We start from the raw sequence: 13,800 nt of genomic DNA, 5'->3' as shown, positions 1-13,800 counted from the left end.
TCATGATACCTGTGTAGATATTGTCATAAAAATATATGTAACATAATATATTTGACATAATTACATCATTGAACTCAATTTGCATGTGCTTTGAATGGGAGATGCAGACTAGGCTTGCTCAGCTGCTCTTCCTCTGGTGCTCTCTCAGCTGCTCCCTCTCAGCTGCTCCCTCTCAGCTGCTCTCTCTCTGGTGCTCTCTCAGCTGCTCCCTCTCAGCTGCTCCCTCTCTGGTGCTCCCTCTCAGCTGCTCCCTCTCTGGTGCTCCCACTCAGCTGCTCCCTCTCAGCTGCTCCCTCCCAGCTGCTCCACGGGCCACCTCAGGGCTTCAGTAGATCCACTTAGTGCTGACGTCACTAAGAAGCTTAAGCAGCAGGTGAATGGAGATGGTCTAATGTGTTTACAGGACGAGCCTCTGCCTTGTGAATGAGGCCGACTTCAGGTGCATTCTCATCGGGACATATACGGACGGCACACAGGAACCATGGAGGGCCTCGACCAGGTACTCTCTGCGACACACTCTGCTCATGCTGTCATGACATTAGGTCACTAGGCTCCACCTCCACACACTGACAAACTACCCAAATGAACCCACATTCAAATACTGTTCTTGGAGAATGCTCTCTGACCTTGTTCAGTGCGGACTCTTTGGTCTCCTGTGTTCTGCCAGAAGTTCACATACTCTTGCTTGCTTGCTTGTGACTAAAAACATATACAACTGGGTCTTATCTGGGACCAGGACTCTCCTGAAAAAGAGAGAGTGGGCTTTTTCCGAGTCTAAATCAAAGACATCAAATGAGATTAGTCCGATGAAACAAGAAAGGCATGTTCACATGTGTCAGCAGACAGAGCCCCTGCAGCTAGAGTTGCCCATACGAGAAGTTCTGCTCTGGCAGATGCCCCGGCCCAGCAGCTGCAGTCATTAGGGTGACCTACTACAGCTGACTACTACTGCAAGTATTTGCTGTGGACAATACTTGAGTATTCAAAGTATAAAGTATAAATAAGTGTTCAGAAAAATAACTTTGCATCTCCAAAATCAGCAATACGATGGCAATATGAGCCTTCTGAGTCCGCGGTGTTGACAATCAATCAATCAATCAATCAATCAATCAATCAATCAATCAATCAATCAATCAATCAATCAATCAATCAATCAATCAATCAATCAATCAATCAATCAATCAATCAATCAATCAATCAGTCAATCATCTTCACACATACAAAAGTATTTCAGTGGGTTTTTTGCTGGGGTTTTTGCCCCCAGGGCCTGAGCAACTGATTTCCGTGAGGGACATAAACTGGACAGTGCTCGCCTCATTTAGCCCTGTGTCTATTTCCTGTGGGTCATCTCAGACCACAGACCCAGAAGACCTACAGACAAACAAATTACCATTACTGTATAGTATAACACCACTACTGTGTAGTATAACACCACCACTACTGTGTAGTAAAACACTATTGCTGTGTTCATGCAGATGAAATGAGGCCGTGCGTGTTAGCTGCTGTGTTCATGCAGATGAAATGAGGCTGTGTGTGTTAGCTGCTGTGATCATGCAGATGAAATGAGGCTGTGCGTGTTAGCTGCTGTGTTCATGCAGATGAAATGAGGCTGTGCGTGTTAGCTGCTGTGTTCATGCAGATGAAATGAGGCTGTGTGTGTTAGCTGCTGTGTTCATGCAGATGAAATGAGGCTGTGCGTGTTAGCTGCTGTGTTCATGCAGATGAAATGAGGCCGTGTGTGTTAGCTGCTGTGTTCATGCAGATGAAATGAGGCTGTGTGTGTTAGCTGCTGTGTTCATGCAGATGAAATGAGGCTGTGTGTGTTAGCTGCTGTGTTCATGCAGATGAAATGAGGCTGTGTGTGTTAGCTGCTGTGTTCATGCAGATGAAATGAGGCTGTGTGTGTTAGCTGCTGTGTTCATGCAGATGAAATGAGGCTGTGTGTGTTAGCTGCTGTGTTCATGCAGATGAAAGGAGGCTGTGTGTGTTAGCTGCTGTGTGCTCCACAGGTGACGCCGGCGCTGCTCTTGGCGGTGGGCTCCGCAGTGATCGGCTCACTGCAGTTTGGATACAACACCGGAGTCATCAACGCTCCACAGAGGGTCAGTCAGACGTGTATTTGTTTCATTCCCTTCACATAGACATGAGCCGTAGTCCTCTGAAGTTGTGCTGTGAGGTGATGGTTACACTTTGAAATGAAGCATTGTGGATGGCATGTGCGGTCTTTCAGATCATCGAGAGCTTTTACAATGAGACATGGCTCTGGCGATTCTCGGAGCCCATCTCTCAGCCAGCCCTCACCGCGCTCTGGTCACTTACTGTGGCCATCTTCCCCGTGGGAGGCATGATCGGCTCCTTCTCTGTCGGCCTCTTTGTCAACCGCTTTGGCCGGTAAGCACCCCTCCTGTGTCCCCTATGCCCTGGAGCCACAAGAGGAGCCTATACTTCACTAATACATTCACCAATTCATCTTTTACAACCTACATTTTTAACCCGACATAAAAGTAAGGAGGCAATTACTCTCCTATTGATACAAAGGAGTAACAGTAATATAGTATAGTATAATGTAGTATAATAGTCCTCACTCAGCCAAACAGAAGAGATCACTCTACATCACAGATCCCACCCAAATCTGGCCAAATTCATGGTACATTATATTTCTTTACATAACTTGAAAACATAACCATGGTAAGTTGATGAAACTCACACATTTTACTGGTGAAATTGTGTTATATGTGATGATATATGTGTTGGCTTTGGAGGACGTAGTGCAGGGGTCGCCAACCTGTTTTTACCTGGTGAGCTACTTAGGTGGACTTCACCCTGGAGAATTAGTATTTCAAAGAAAATTACTTGAGTTTCGTCCTTATAATTTACAATATTGATCAAACTGTTTGCAGATTGTGTTCAGAACAAACAGAACATGTGTAGTACAGTGGACTGCAGGTTCTACTGGGCAGAGCCCACACTTAAAGGAATAGGCCACCGTTTTTACATACTGAGATATGTTCTTACCTAACCTTAGACGGGTTAATATATCCCCGTCTGGTCTTTGTCCGTGCGCTCTGTCACGCAAACGGAGCACATCAGCAAACTCTTCCACATGTCATATAGCTCCAAAAAAGCTCACGATAGAAGCTACCAAGCTCTTCCACGTGTTCCCTATTTAGATAAAGTTACGTGAAGTGTTTTCATGCGAAGTATATTTACACAGAAATGTAACATGTCGATTTTATAAGCAGATAAAAAGGGGTACTATATTGTGAGGCGTAATGATACGAGGAGCACAACGTCCGCGCAGTAACTCCTAAAGGTTATTGACGGAAGTGAGCGGGGGAAGTCTTTAGGAGTTACTGCGCGGACGTTGTGCTCCTCGTATCATAAAACAACATACCTGGCAAAATATATACAAAAATACAATCAGCAAGTGCCGCTAACAAGATCCAGCCCAAACTAAAGGGGAGAAGACAATGGACAATATTAGCATCTCCCCGCATTTCTTCACATAAATAAATTATCGGGGTATGGATGAAGCTCAATATCAATGCAAATACAAATTAAGCATGTTCCAGGAAGAAAATAAATGCAAAATGTTGACAAACAAACTCTTAAAACATTGGATTACAATGGATGACTGACCTCTTCCCAATATCAGATTTGCAAAGGGAAGAGGCAGGGGTCAAACCCCGAATATATACGAGGGGCATCTCAAAAGTCAACGAAGAAGAAACAAAAACATAGAAGAAGTGGCTGGAGGACCAAGTCTGCACAGTGTATCAAACGCCAGGTATGGACAAAATTCAAGTAAACAAAAGGACAGTTTCCTTAAAGGCTGGGACAAAATATCGGATCGCAATACCTTTTGTTGCAATACCAAGTACTGATACTTTCAATACTTGTGTTTGGAAGCATTTTTATCCTGCACTCATTTGTTTTCCAGTAACAGCACTTTGTTACATTTTGTGTTACTGCACTTTTCAATCTGAACATAAACTTACGTATCGGATCGGCCCCTGAGTATCATGATACGTGTTTGATCGTGATAAGAATCGGATTGTGACATGGATCATCCCAGCATTAACATAAACAGACCAAATCAAAAACCACTGATGAAAACAACATGATGGTTACAGTTCATAGGCTACATTATATCAGAAGTAGAGGTTGCATTCCAGCTTGTGTTATTTTTATTTTTGCCATTTTCATGCCCATATATGATTTAACTTTAAATGCATATTTCAGTTCAGATGATTTGTAAACATTCCATCAAACAGGGGAATGAGGGGGGATTTTGATCTTCCAAACCGGACACTGGACACAACAGGCAACTTTTGAGCCAAAGATTGTGTAAAGATTTCAGTCAGAACTGTGATGAATTGGTTTTTGACGGATGGTCTTTGTGTTTTTGACAAATGTATGCAGTAAAAATAGTTGAGCAATGTCATTGTTGTGGCTTCTGCTTGAGGGAAATTTGTATTATCTCAGAAATGTACATTCATTGGCAGTTTGAATCTAATGCCTTTCAATGACTCCAAAGGCCCCAATCTTGGTACAGTTCATTCAAAGACTTCCAGTGCTTTCAATGCTCCGCGGAAGCCCTGTAAGTAAATAGACATAGACTCTTCCTACTGTCTAAAGGTTGCATTCATGACATTTTAGAATTGTATTGTAATAATTTGAATTGGAGCAGGGGTCGATACAGCTCAGACAAAGCCCTGGAAAGAAACCTTCAAATAGAAAACCCTCAATGCGGAACCTGGTCACTATTTGGAGGACACTAGACCAACAAACCTGCAACATCACCCCAATGGCATAAAGTCCTAAGGGAAATATTTATTCACCTCTTCATTTTGTAGGTGCATGTGCGCCCAGAGTGGAGCGCGTGGCCTTGATGCGAATGGCCCCTGAAGTGTGTGCTCTGTGTGCAGGAAGAACTCCATGCTGGGAGCCAACGTGCTGGCCGTCCTGTCTGCAGCGCTGATGGGCCTGTCACAGCTGGCCTCTTCCTTCGAGATGCTGATTTTGGGTCGCTTCATCGTGGGCGTGTTCTGTGGGCTGTGCACTGGCTTCGTGCCCATGTACGTAGAGGAGATCTCCCCTACCACCCTGCGCGGGGCCCTGGGCACGCTGCACCAACTCGGCGTGGTCGTCGGCATCCTGTTGGCCCAGGTACAACCCTCCCAGGCTCCCAGGCCACACTCAACAGCACTGGGCACAGGATCGAGAGGGAACCACAAGGGTTCCATAGCAAAGATAAATGAGCTTGGGGAGGAGGTGATCTGTTATAATACGTTTATTATACATTATAAGTTTGATACTTGTATTCAGTCATTACAAAATCTTCTAAACAGCAGACGCCATTGTTCACACTTGCAAATGAGTTGTGCTTTGGTCTGCAATTGGGCTTTGTACTGTTAAAAGATACCAGTATAGTGTTGAAAAAAAATGTAGGTATATGTACTGCTGGTATAGAAAAAATTAAAGTATCAAAAGCAGGTACTAAAAAAGAAGAAGATATTTTTAGAGACCAAGTATTGATGCTGTTGGTCCAGGGACAGCATTAAAGGAAGTGACTTGGTTGTTTCAGCTCAAATCAATGATATACATGTTTTCTGATTCTAGATGACACATATTTTAGTATAGGTATCGACAAAAGTATCATTCAGCTATCAGTATCATAAACCAAATATTGTTAAAGTACCGGTATCTAAATAAATGTAATGGTACACAGCCAAGTAGTGTCTACTATATAGCCATAAAGTAGACTTAGCTTCTAAAGGGCATCTTTCTCATTCATAGACTGCATTAAGGACCTAAAGGACGCTTCTGAGATTGAAGTCAGCAGCCACTGTAGTCTCCTGATCCTGGAAAAAGACACACCATGCTTCTGTGCTCTGTGGCTCCTCTTAGTCCACTCGCTCAGTACATGTCCAAAGCCACAATCCACGCCTGGGTCCACACTGTCTACTCCTACATGTCCTTACAGTATTTTTATTTATGTGCAGATCTTGGGAATCGAGTGGATCCTCGGTAGCTTGTCCCTCTGGCCGGTTCTTCTGTCCTTCACAGTACTGCCTTCACTACTTCAGTGTGTCCTGCTGCCCTTCTGCCCAGAGAGCCCACGCTACCTGCTTATCAACTGCAGCCAGGAGAGTGAGGCCCATGAAGGTAGGCTTACAGAACAGTAGCATAGTAGTATAGTAATAAAAACATAACTGAAGTGGCTGATATCAAAAAATCCTACCAATGACTCGACCGAGCTGGAGTGAAGGAAAGCACACAGGAACAGGTGTGAAGTATGAATGAGCCTTTAGAAGTAATAAACCAATCACAAACAGTGAGTGTGTCTCACATTCTGCTGTTGAATCACTGAAAAAGTTGCTCGTGGTTGGTTGCTATAGGGATTAACCTTGTTTAAAGGTGCACTATGCAACTTTGTATGTAAAAAAAACAAACTTGATATCAGTGTGTGTTTGACCTTTCAGTGACCCAATGGCTGTATGGGTGGTTAGCTTGGCACCTTTGCTCTCCTTCCTGGTGGCTCCTATGATTCTTCGGGATACATTTTATTTCATGTTTTTAATAATTTCTGGTCAGTTTTTGGAATGGAATGTATTATAAAATCATGGATACGGTTCAATCAGCTGTGAAAAGCTCAAAAACAACTCATTCTGGAGCATTCTATTGGCCATCAGGTTTGTACGTAAAGGTGCTATGCTAACCACCCAAGCATCTGCCGGGTCACTGAAAGGTCAAATTCGTATTAATAGCAACTTTTTAACCTAAAAAGTTGCATAGTGTACCTTTAACAAACTGTAGGATGCTCCATTGTACAGCATGGTTACACAGTGACAGTTGTATGAATATACTCAATGACCAGGTTATTCCACCCATGTGTAATTTCATCCCTGATGGAATGGGTGTACTCAAATGACAATGCTAGGATCCTGTTGAGGAGCATGAGATGTCATGAGAGTCCACACCTCAACAACTGACCCATTGAGTATCTTTGGGATGTGCTGGAGAAGGCTTTCCGACTCTCCCATCATCAATACAAGATCTAGGTGAAATATGAATGCAACATAAGATGCAAAGAAATGTTGTGACACTGCAGAAGCACTTTAAGGGCTTGTGATTCTTTCAGGATGTGGGAGGCATGGGAGTGCTCTGACATTAGACTGGGTGTTCTTGTGTGTCAGTCTTAGTGAAGCTGCGCGGCACAGAGAACGTGACGGAGGACCTGCAGGAGATGAGGGAGGAGAGCCACAGGATGCAGCGGGAGACCAGTGTGTCCATCCTTGAACTGCTGCGCACGCCCGCATACACGCAGCCTCTGATAGTTGCAGTGATGCTGCAACTGTCCCAGCAGCTGTCCGGGATCAACGCTGTGAGTCCACCCTCCATACGCACACTCACACAGAGGCAAGTAGAGTAGCCAAAATGTTACTCAAGTCAGTGTAACATTAAGGCAAGTCATTCTATTAGTTTATCCATAAGTTAAGTTTGTCACCATTTCATAAACAGGTTCATTCAAACAGCAGATGAAATAGTATTACAACAGTCTAAATGAGGTTAGTTCTTATTGTCCATATACAGTGATGACCACATGTCACTGTGGTGACTGTGTAACCTTCAGTGTAGACAAAGCAGCAATGGTTGCTGATACAGTTTTATAGTTTGTGGCCCATAGCTTGTAAAAAACCCAAATTCAAAATCTTAGAAAATTAGCATATGAAATCAATACAAACAAATATTTTAAACAGAGAAATGTGGGCCGGGCCCTCTGAAAACTTGGTTTGGGCCCTTTTGCTTGAATTACTGCCAGGATCCGTCCGTGTGTGGAGGGTCAGTCCTCTCCTTTCAAATGAGGTATCACACTGTCATATAGGCTGTAAACTCTCCAGTCAATATGCTTTGAGATTTGGATATGCATAATAGCTAACCCTAACCCTGAGATTGCTGGTAACAGGTTTTAGGTGCATTATGAAAAAATTAATGTTGATATTATTGCGTATTTGACCTTGTACTTCACACATCACAGTGGTCACTCGGACTCTCCAGGATCAATTGTTTGCTGACGGACCCTCTCACCAGAAAACCTACCAGAGAAAGCCTTCCAAACAATTGATTCTGGAGCGTCCAAGAGACCACTGTGATGGAAAGTAAAGGTGCCATGCTGACCACTCGAACAGCCGCTGGGTCACTAAGGTCAAATACGCGTAAATTGATATTTGAGTTTTTTTCAACTTTTTTCCACATTAAAAAGTTGCATAATGCACCTTTAAACAGTACTGCTGTTTAAGCTGATAGCACAACTCTTAAAAATCTTAAAATGATTTTTAAAAAAAGGCCTGATTACATTTATTACAGGTAAAGTCAGTGAGATAAGATTGAAAAAAAAAGTTTAAAAAAAATCTGTGTCAGACTACTAACATGTCCTGAATCAATGTCAGGATAAATGATCAAATATAAGTATAGTACCTAAGTCTTAACATCTGTAACACCTCACCATGGGGCGGTCCATAACTATAAGAAAATATTCAAGATAAGTAGAAAATAAAAAAAAGTGTGTGATGAACTGCACTTCCAGGGCCTCACATTGATCGGTGCAACTTGGGATGGCCGGAGGCAACTCACGGGTTTGGCTTTGTTTTGAATGGTCCGAAGATTCAAATGCACAAGCTACTTCCATGTTTACAAATGTTTAAGGTCCAGAATAAAGAAATGAAACCTGCTTACAGTGAATTACTTGGCATCAGGCGTCGCAACGCTCTCGAGCTAGCGGACATCCTACCACCACTAACCTTAAGGATAGTGGGCTGGTGCCTAATCTTAATACATTGATGTTCCCCCACTTCTATTGACAGGGGAACATAAGGCCTTGTTCCACAGGCAGACGTGTAAACTTTTTGAACTAAATGTACCTTTTTGGTATAGTCATATCACATAGCACTATTTACTTGCTATTTGAGTAACATGTCAGAAGAACCAATCAATACTCTTACTCGAATAAAAACACAAATCCATGTTGACTTATGAAAATGGTTTGTATTTCATTTATATCCGTGGTTCCTAACCCTAAGCTTAACCTTTGAATAGGTGCAGTACGGTACCCATTGCACTTAATTTCCTGCATTTCAGCTCCCAAACAACAAGTGCAGGTAGTGGGCCCGTGAACACTGAAGTATATTGAGCCATAATCGTGAACCGTAAGGCTTACAGTGGTAAAGACAGAGGACTTCTGGAGCGTGGATGAAGCAGCCGTTAAATAACATAATATTAACCCACACCTTTTTTGTGCAGGTTTTCTACTACTCCACGGGGATTTTTGAGAAGGCAGGGGTCTCTCAGCCCGTGTACGCCACCATCGGGACAGGAGTGGTCAACACAGCCTTCACGGTTATCTCTGTGAGTAACAAATGCACACTCCACATAAGGCCATAACAATCAGATTTTGTTTAATGATACACACATTTAAAATAAAATCTAAAAAAACTACACTTTTCCATCGCCGAAGTGTGTCCAAATGGACCGGTAGCCAAAATACAGAAACAAAACAAAGTTTAAGTATCCCAGTGCTACAGACAGATATGTTGATTAGGAGGCCAGTTATATTGTAATCATTGATTTTTCCTTTGGTGCTCTTCCCTAGGGCACCAAATTGGCTAGGGCCAACCCAGAGATGTTGAAATGTTGACTAATTCTTGACCTGTTGTGTGTGCAGCTGTTTGTGGTGGAGCGTGTGGGCAGGAGACCTCTGCACCTTGTCGGCCTCATGGGCATGGCTGTGTCTGCAGTCTTCCTCACCGTGGCCATGGCGCTGCTGGTAGGTTCAACGCTGCTCCACACATGGACACACACTTTCTCTACAGTCATAAGACTCAGCCAACAACTTATTGAAATCATTTCTCAAAAACATGATGATAAAAGTGAACGTATGACATGAAGATGACAGCGAGTTGGAATAGTTAAAAAGGATACAAAATCACAACCCCACTCTCTGATGGTGAAGTCCTTAAGAATCAATTCTCCCAGAGACACCATGTGTATGTGTGTATGTATATAACCCTGGCTCAGTCACACATAACTTTTTTCAAAACTAATCATTGAATGGTTCTGCAGTGTTCTTGATCCAATCAGGGAACATTATGACAGGCTGATTGTACACAAAAAACAGAAGGTATTGGCCAACTTGGAATGAATATCATACATCCAAACAAAAGCCTAAAAGTTGCTTATTTAAATCTGAACTTTTTAAATATAATATCTGTATCTGTTTAGGAAGCGCTGCCCCAGGGGACAGTGTGCTATGTGCTAACTGTAAGGTTCACTGTGTGTCAGCTCTGGTCTGCTTGTGTTCTCAGGAGCAGCTAGCTTGGATGTCCTATGTGAGCATCGCAGCCATCTTTAGCTTTGTGGCCTTCTTTGAGATCGGCCCCGGTCCCATCCCCTGGTTCATTGTGGCCGAGCTCTTCAGCCAGGGGCCCCGGCCTGCTGCTGTAGCTGTCGCTGGCTTCTCCAACTGGTCAGCCAACTTCCTGGTGGGCATTTGCTTCCCGTACATTGAGGTAAGGTTTAATTGGTGAATCCACTATCTTTAGAGTAAAGCACAAAAGTACCTCCTATCCACGGGCACTTATTCTTCCCCAAGTTTCCAATTCTTTACTTTATCCTCCAGCTTTATTCTCTCATCTGCAGGAGGAGACTCAGAACAGTGCACACATTTGAGTATTTTGAGTGGTAAAAGTTTGAAAGTAATTTATTTTATTCTTCAAGGGCACTGTAATCTTTGACCCCTAATATCACTGTTAACGGAGACAGCCCCACTTGGAATAACCGTCACTCAAATATGGTTTTACACATGATTTTTAATTTGAACACATGAACCTGTATTTGTTTTCCCCCCGTTTGGTTGCTTAACTGTGCAGTTTAGCAAAATAGGAACAAGTGGAGTCTAAAACAGCACTACAGAAAAGTAATGCATTCTCTACTTGTTCTGACAGCAACTGTGTGGGCCATACGTCTTCATCATCTTCACCGTGCTGCTCCTGGCCTTCTTCATCTTCACCTACTTCAAGGTCCCGGAGACGAAGGGCCGCACCTTTGAGGAGATCTCTGCAGGCTTCAGGCGGGCAGGCGCCGGAGGGGCCGATAAGTACTCTGCTCCTGAAGAATTCAACACCCTGCGCGGGGACGACCCGGACTTATGAGCACCCCCTGTGGACACTACCGTCAAGACCAGTCTCGTAGTGTTTGGGTTTAGGCTGTATGTGATGAGAACATAGGTCAGAGGTTGGGCCACTCACTGATGACATGTGGACCTTCTGCGGAGTCAACTAAACTGGTCCAGCTGACTGAAGAACAGCTTCATCTACCAGGCTGCCAGGAAGCTGAACTCTCTCCCTTCCCTGATCCCATGCCCCACATTGTACATATTGTGCCTAGAATTTTAGATTTCGCTCTATATGCTGTTTGCACCAAGGGTTTGGCAGTAACATATATTATATTCTCTGTATGTGTCTTCATGTGATGGAACAACAAGGGTTTGATCTTTTGTCTATTTTTTCCCATGTCATGAATTAAAGATTGGGCAGCCCTCTTTGTCCTTTGTCAATTGTGCAGTTAGAAGGTTTAATGCTGCATTCAGACAAGCACATCTAAAGCCTCTGTGTCTTCTCTAGGTAATAACCTGTGGAAGCGGATCATGCGGCTGAGCGTTCGAACGAATGCCGCTTCTAGATTGTATAGGCTAGTTTATGCTTCTGCGTGAAGTCCACGGTGGCGCCTAATCGAGCTTGTGGCAGCTGCAGCTACGCAGACGTGTCTTGGGAGCACCTGTTCCAAAACGTCAAGCGTGGGCTCTGTGATTGGCTGATCCATACACAGCTCGAGGACAGTGACAACAAACATCGTCAGTCTCTCTCTCCCAACACATACAGTCAGGTCCATAAATATAAACATAAAAACATAAGAACATATTGTTCTTATGTTTTTGGCTCTAGAAACCACCACAAAAGATTTGAAATGAAACAACAGAGAGGTGCTTAAACTGCAGACTTTCAGCTTTAAAGCAGTACTAAGTAACTCATAAGCGCAACTGCAGGTGTCGTAGCATTTGTGTTTTTTTTTTACCCGCGAGGAGCTCGGAGTAGAGTCGCTGCTCCTTCACGTCGAAAGGAGCCAGCTGTGGTGCCTAGGGCATCTGTTCCGGAGGCCTCCTGGTCGCCTCCTGCGGGAGGTGTTCCAGGCATGTCCTAGTGGGACAAGGCCTTCACTTCACTTCACTTTATTTCATGTCCCCGATAGGGCAATTAGTTTTGCAGCACAAGATACATAAAAATAGATACATAAAAACAGACAAGAACAATAAAAATGCATTCATTCACCAGTTCAAACGATGCCGAAGTGCAAAACCTTACAACAGAACAAGAGAATACAACAACTTTTTTTTCCTCACACTGAATTTGGAAGACCCAGGACACGCTGGAGGGACTATGTCTCCGAGCTGGCCTGGTGTGGCCTCGGGGTCCCCCCAGAACAGCTGGAGGAGGTGTGCGTGGATCGGGAGGTTTGGGCATCTCTGCTGAGACTGCTGCCTCTACGACCCGACCCCGGATAAAGCGGAAGAAAATCGATGTATGGATGGAAAGTATGTAATTTTATAGCAGTTTGAAAAGCGTGTACATTTTTGTACACTAGGGGGCGAACGTATAGAAAATGCTCCAATATAAGACATGAGAGAAAAACCAACACAGGATTCGGAAAATTTGGCTCAAAAGAACATTTTCAACAGAAATTCTCGTCTCAAGCTGCAACACAGACAAAATCAAATGAAAAAAAAAAATCTTGCAAAATGTACAAAAATGTACTTGGATTCATTCAACACAGTAGGTCCCAATTACAGATCCACCATCAGCAGATGTCTGTAGTCTTTTTACTCAACAAGAAACAGAATATAGTCCATCCAGAGAATGCACTTAATACATTCAATACTCAATACTATTACTATAATCATTAGTATACTTAAACTTGACTTGGTGAAGTATACTTCTGATAAGTACATTACAAGTAAACTGAAAGTATACTATCCTCACTTTGAGTATACTACTTGAATGTACTTCTTTTTGGTAAGGGAATTACCAGTGCGTTAAACCATGAAACTATCTTTACCTTGTGCTTAACTCCATGAAAGCATCGTTACCATGTTAGACCATGTTTTGACCAAGAGAAGCTTGTTTTTCACACCTTTACCTTTATGGTGTGTGGATGTGTGTGCCTCTTCTGTCCTCTTCAATCTTCGCTTCTCTTGCATTTGAAACATATGTTTCGACTCCACAGTGTGCAGGAACCTTCCGTCATTGGCAGAACCAGACAGAGACCCTGCGGTGGCGGGGTGCACCAAAAGTTGAATAGTTTGGGCTGAACACACAACGTAATGTGTGAAAGAAAAAAGGAACAGCACCAACATCAAAACCCTCTCCTCACTGTGATCTATGGAGCAGGAGCATCATGCTTGTTTCCTCCAAAAAACCTCAGACATTCACAACAGCGTGGAATAAGTAAGTGAACCCCAGTATTAAATATCTGCAATAACAGCAATAACTGTTTTCTGTAGTTGCAGATTAGACACAACGATCAGGATGAATCTTGGACCATTCCTCTTTACTAAACTGCTGCAGTTCAGTGAGATTCAAGGGGTGTAGTTACTTATTTCACGCTCTCCTGTGAATGTTTACATGATATGGCCAATTAAAATAAGATAAGATAAGATAAACCTTTATTCATCTCACAAAGGAGAAA

At 43.3% G+C, this 13,800-nt stretch overlaps 1 protein-coding gene across 1 annotated transcript; it reads left to right on the top strand.

Annotated features, from left to right (window-relative positions):
• The first annotated feature begins 407 nt into the window (after window positions 1-407).
• Window positions 408-11,228, top strand: LOC306964646 (solute carrier family 2, facilitated glucose transporter member 1-like). Its single transcript, XM_079558728.1, has 10 exons — window positions 408-499; window positions 2,010-2,102; window positions 2,231-2,391; window positions 4,929-5,169; window positions 6,006-6,168; window positions 7,200-7,387; window positions 9,304-9,408; window positions 9,725-9,826; window positions 10,365-10,568; window positions 11,004-11,228. Exons 1-10 carry the CDS (start codon window positions 482-484, stop codon window positions 11,208-11,210), a joined length of 1,482 nt encoding a protein of 493 aa, XP_079414854.1. The 5' UTR covers window positions 408-481; the 3' UTR covers window positions 11,211-11,228.
• Window positions 11,229-13,800: the final 2,572 nt, after the last annotated feature.

Source organism: Gobius niger (genome assembly GCF_951799975.1).
Source record: "Gobius niger genome assembly, chromosome: 6".
NCBI lineage: Eukaryota > Metazoa > Chordata > Actinopteri > Gobiiformes > Gobiidae > Gobius > Gobius niger.
This window is presented reverse-complemented; position numbering and strand designations above follow the sequence as displayed.

What these genes read in the sequence shown, in the direction of transcription:
- LOC306964646 (XM_079558728.1), top strand. An exon ending in TCATCAACGCTCCACAGAGG is followed by an intron (nt 2,103 to 2,230) that starts GTCAGTCAGACG and finishes GCGGTCTTTCAG; the next exon opens with ATCATCGAGAGCTTTTACAA. An exon ending in GGAGAGTGAGGCCCATGAAG is followed by an intron (nt 6,169 to 7,199) that starts GTAGGCTTACAG and finishes CTTGTGTGTCAG; the next exon opens with TCTTAGTGAAGCTGCGCGGC.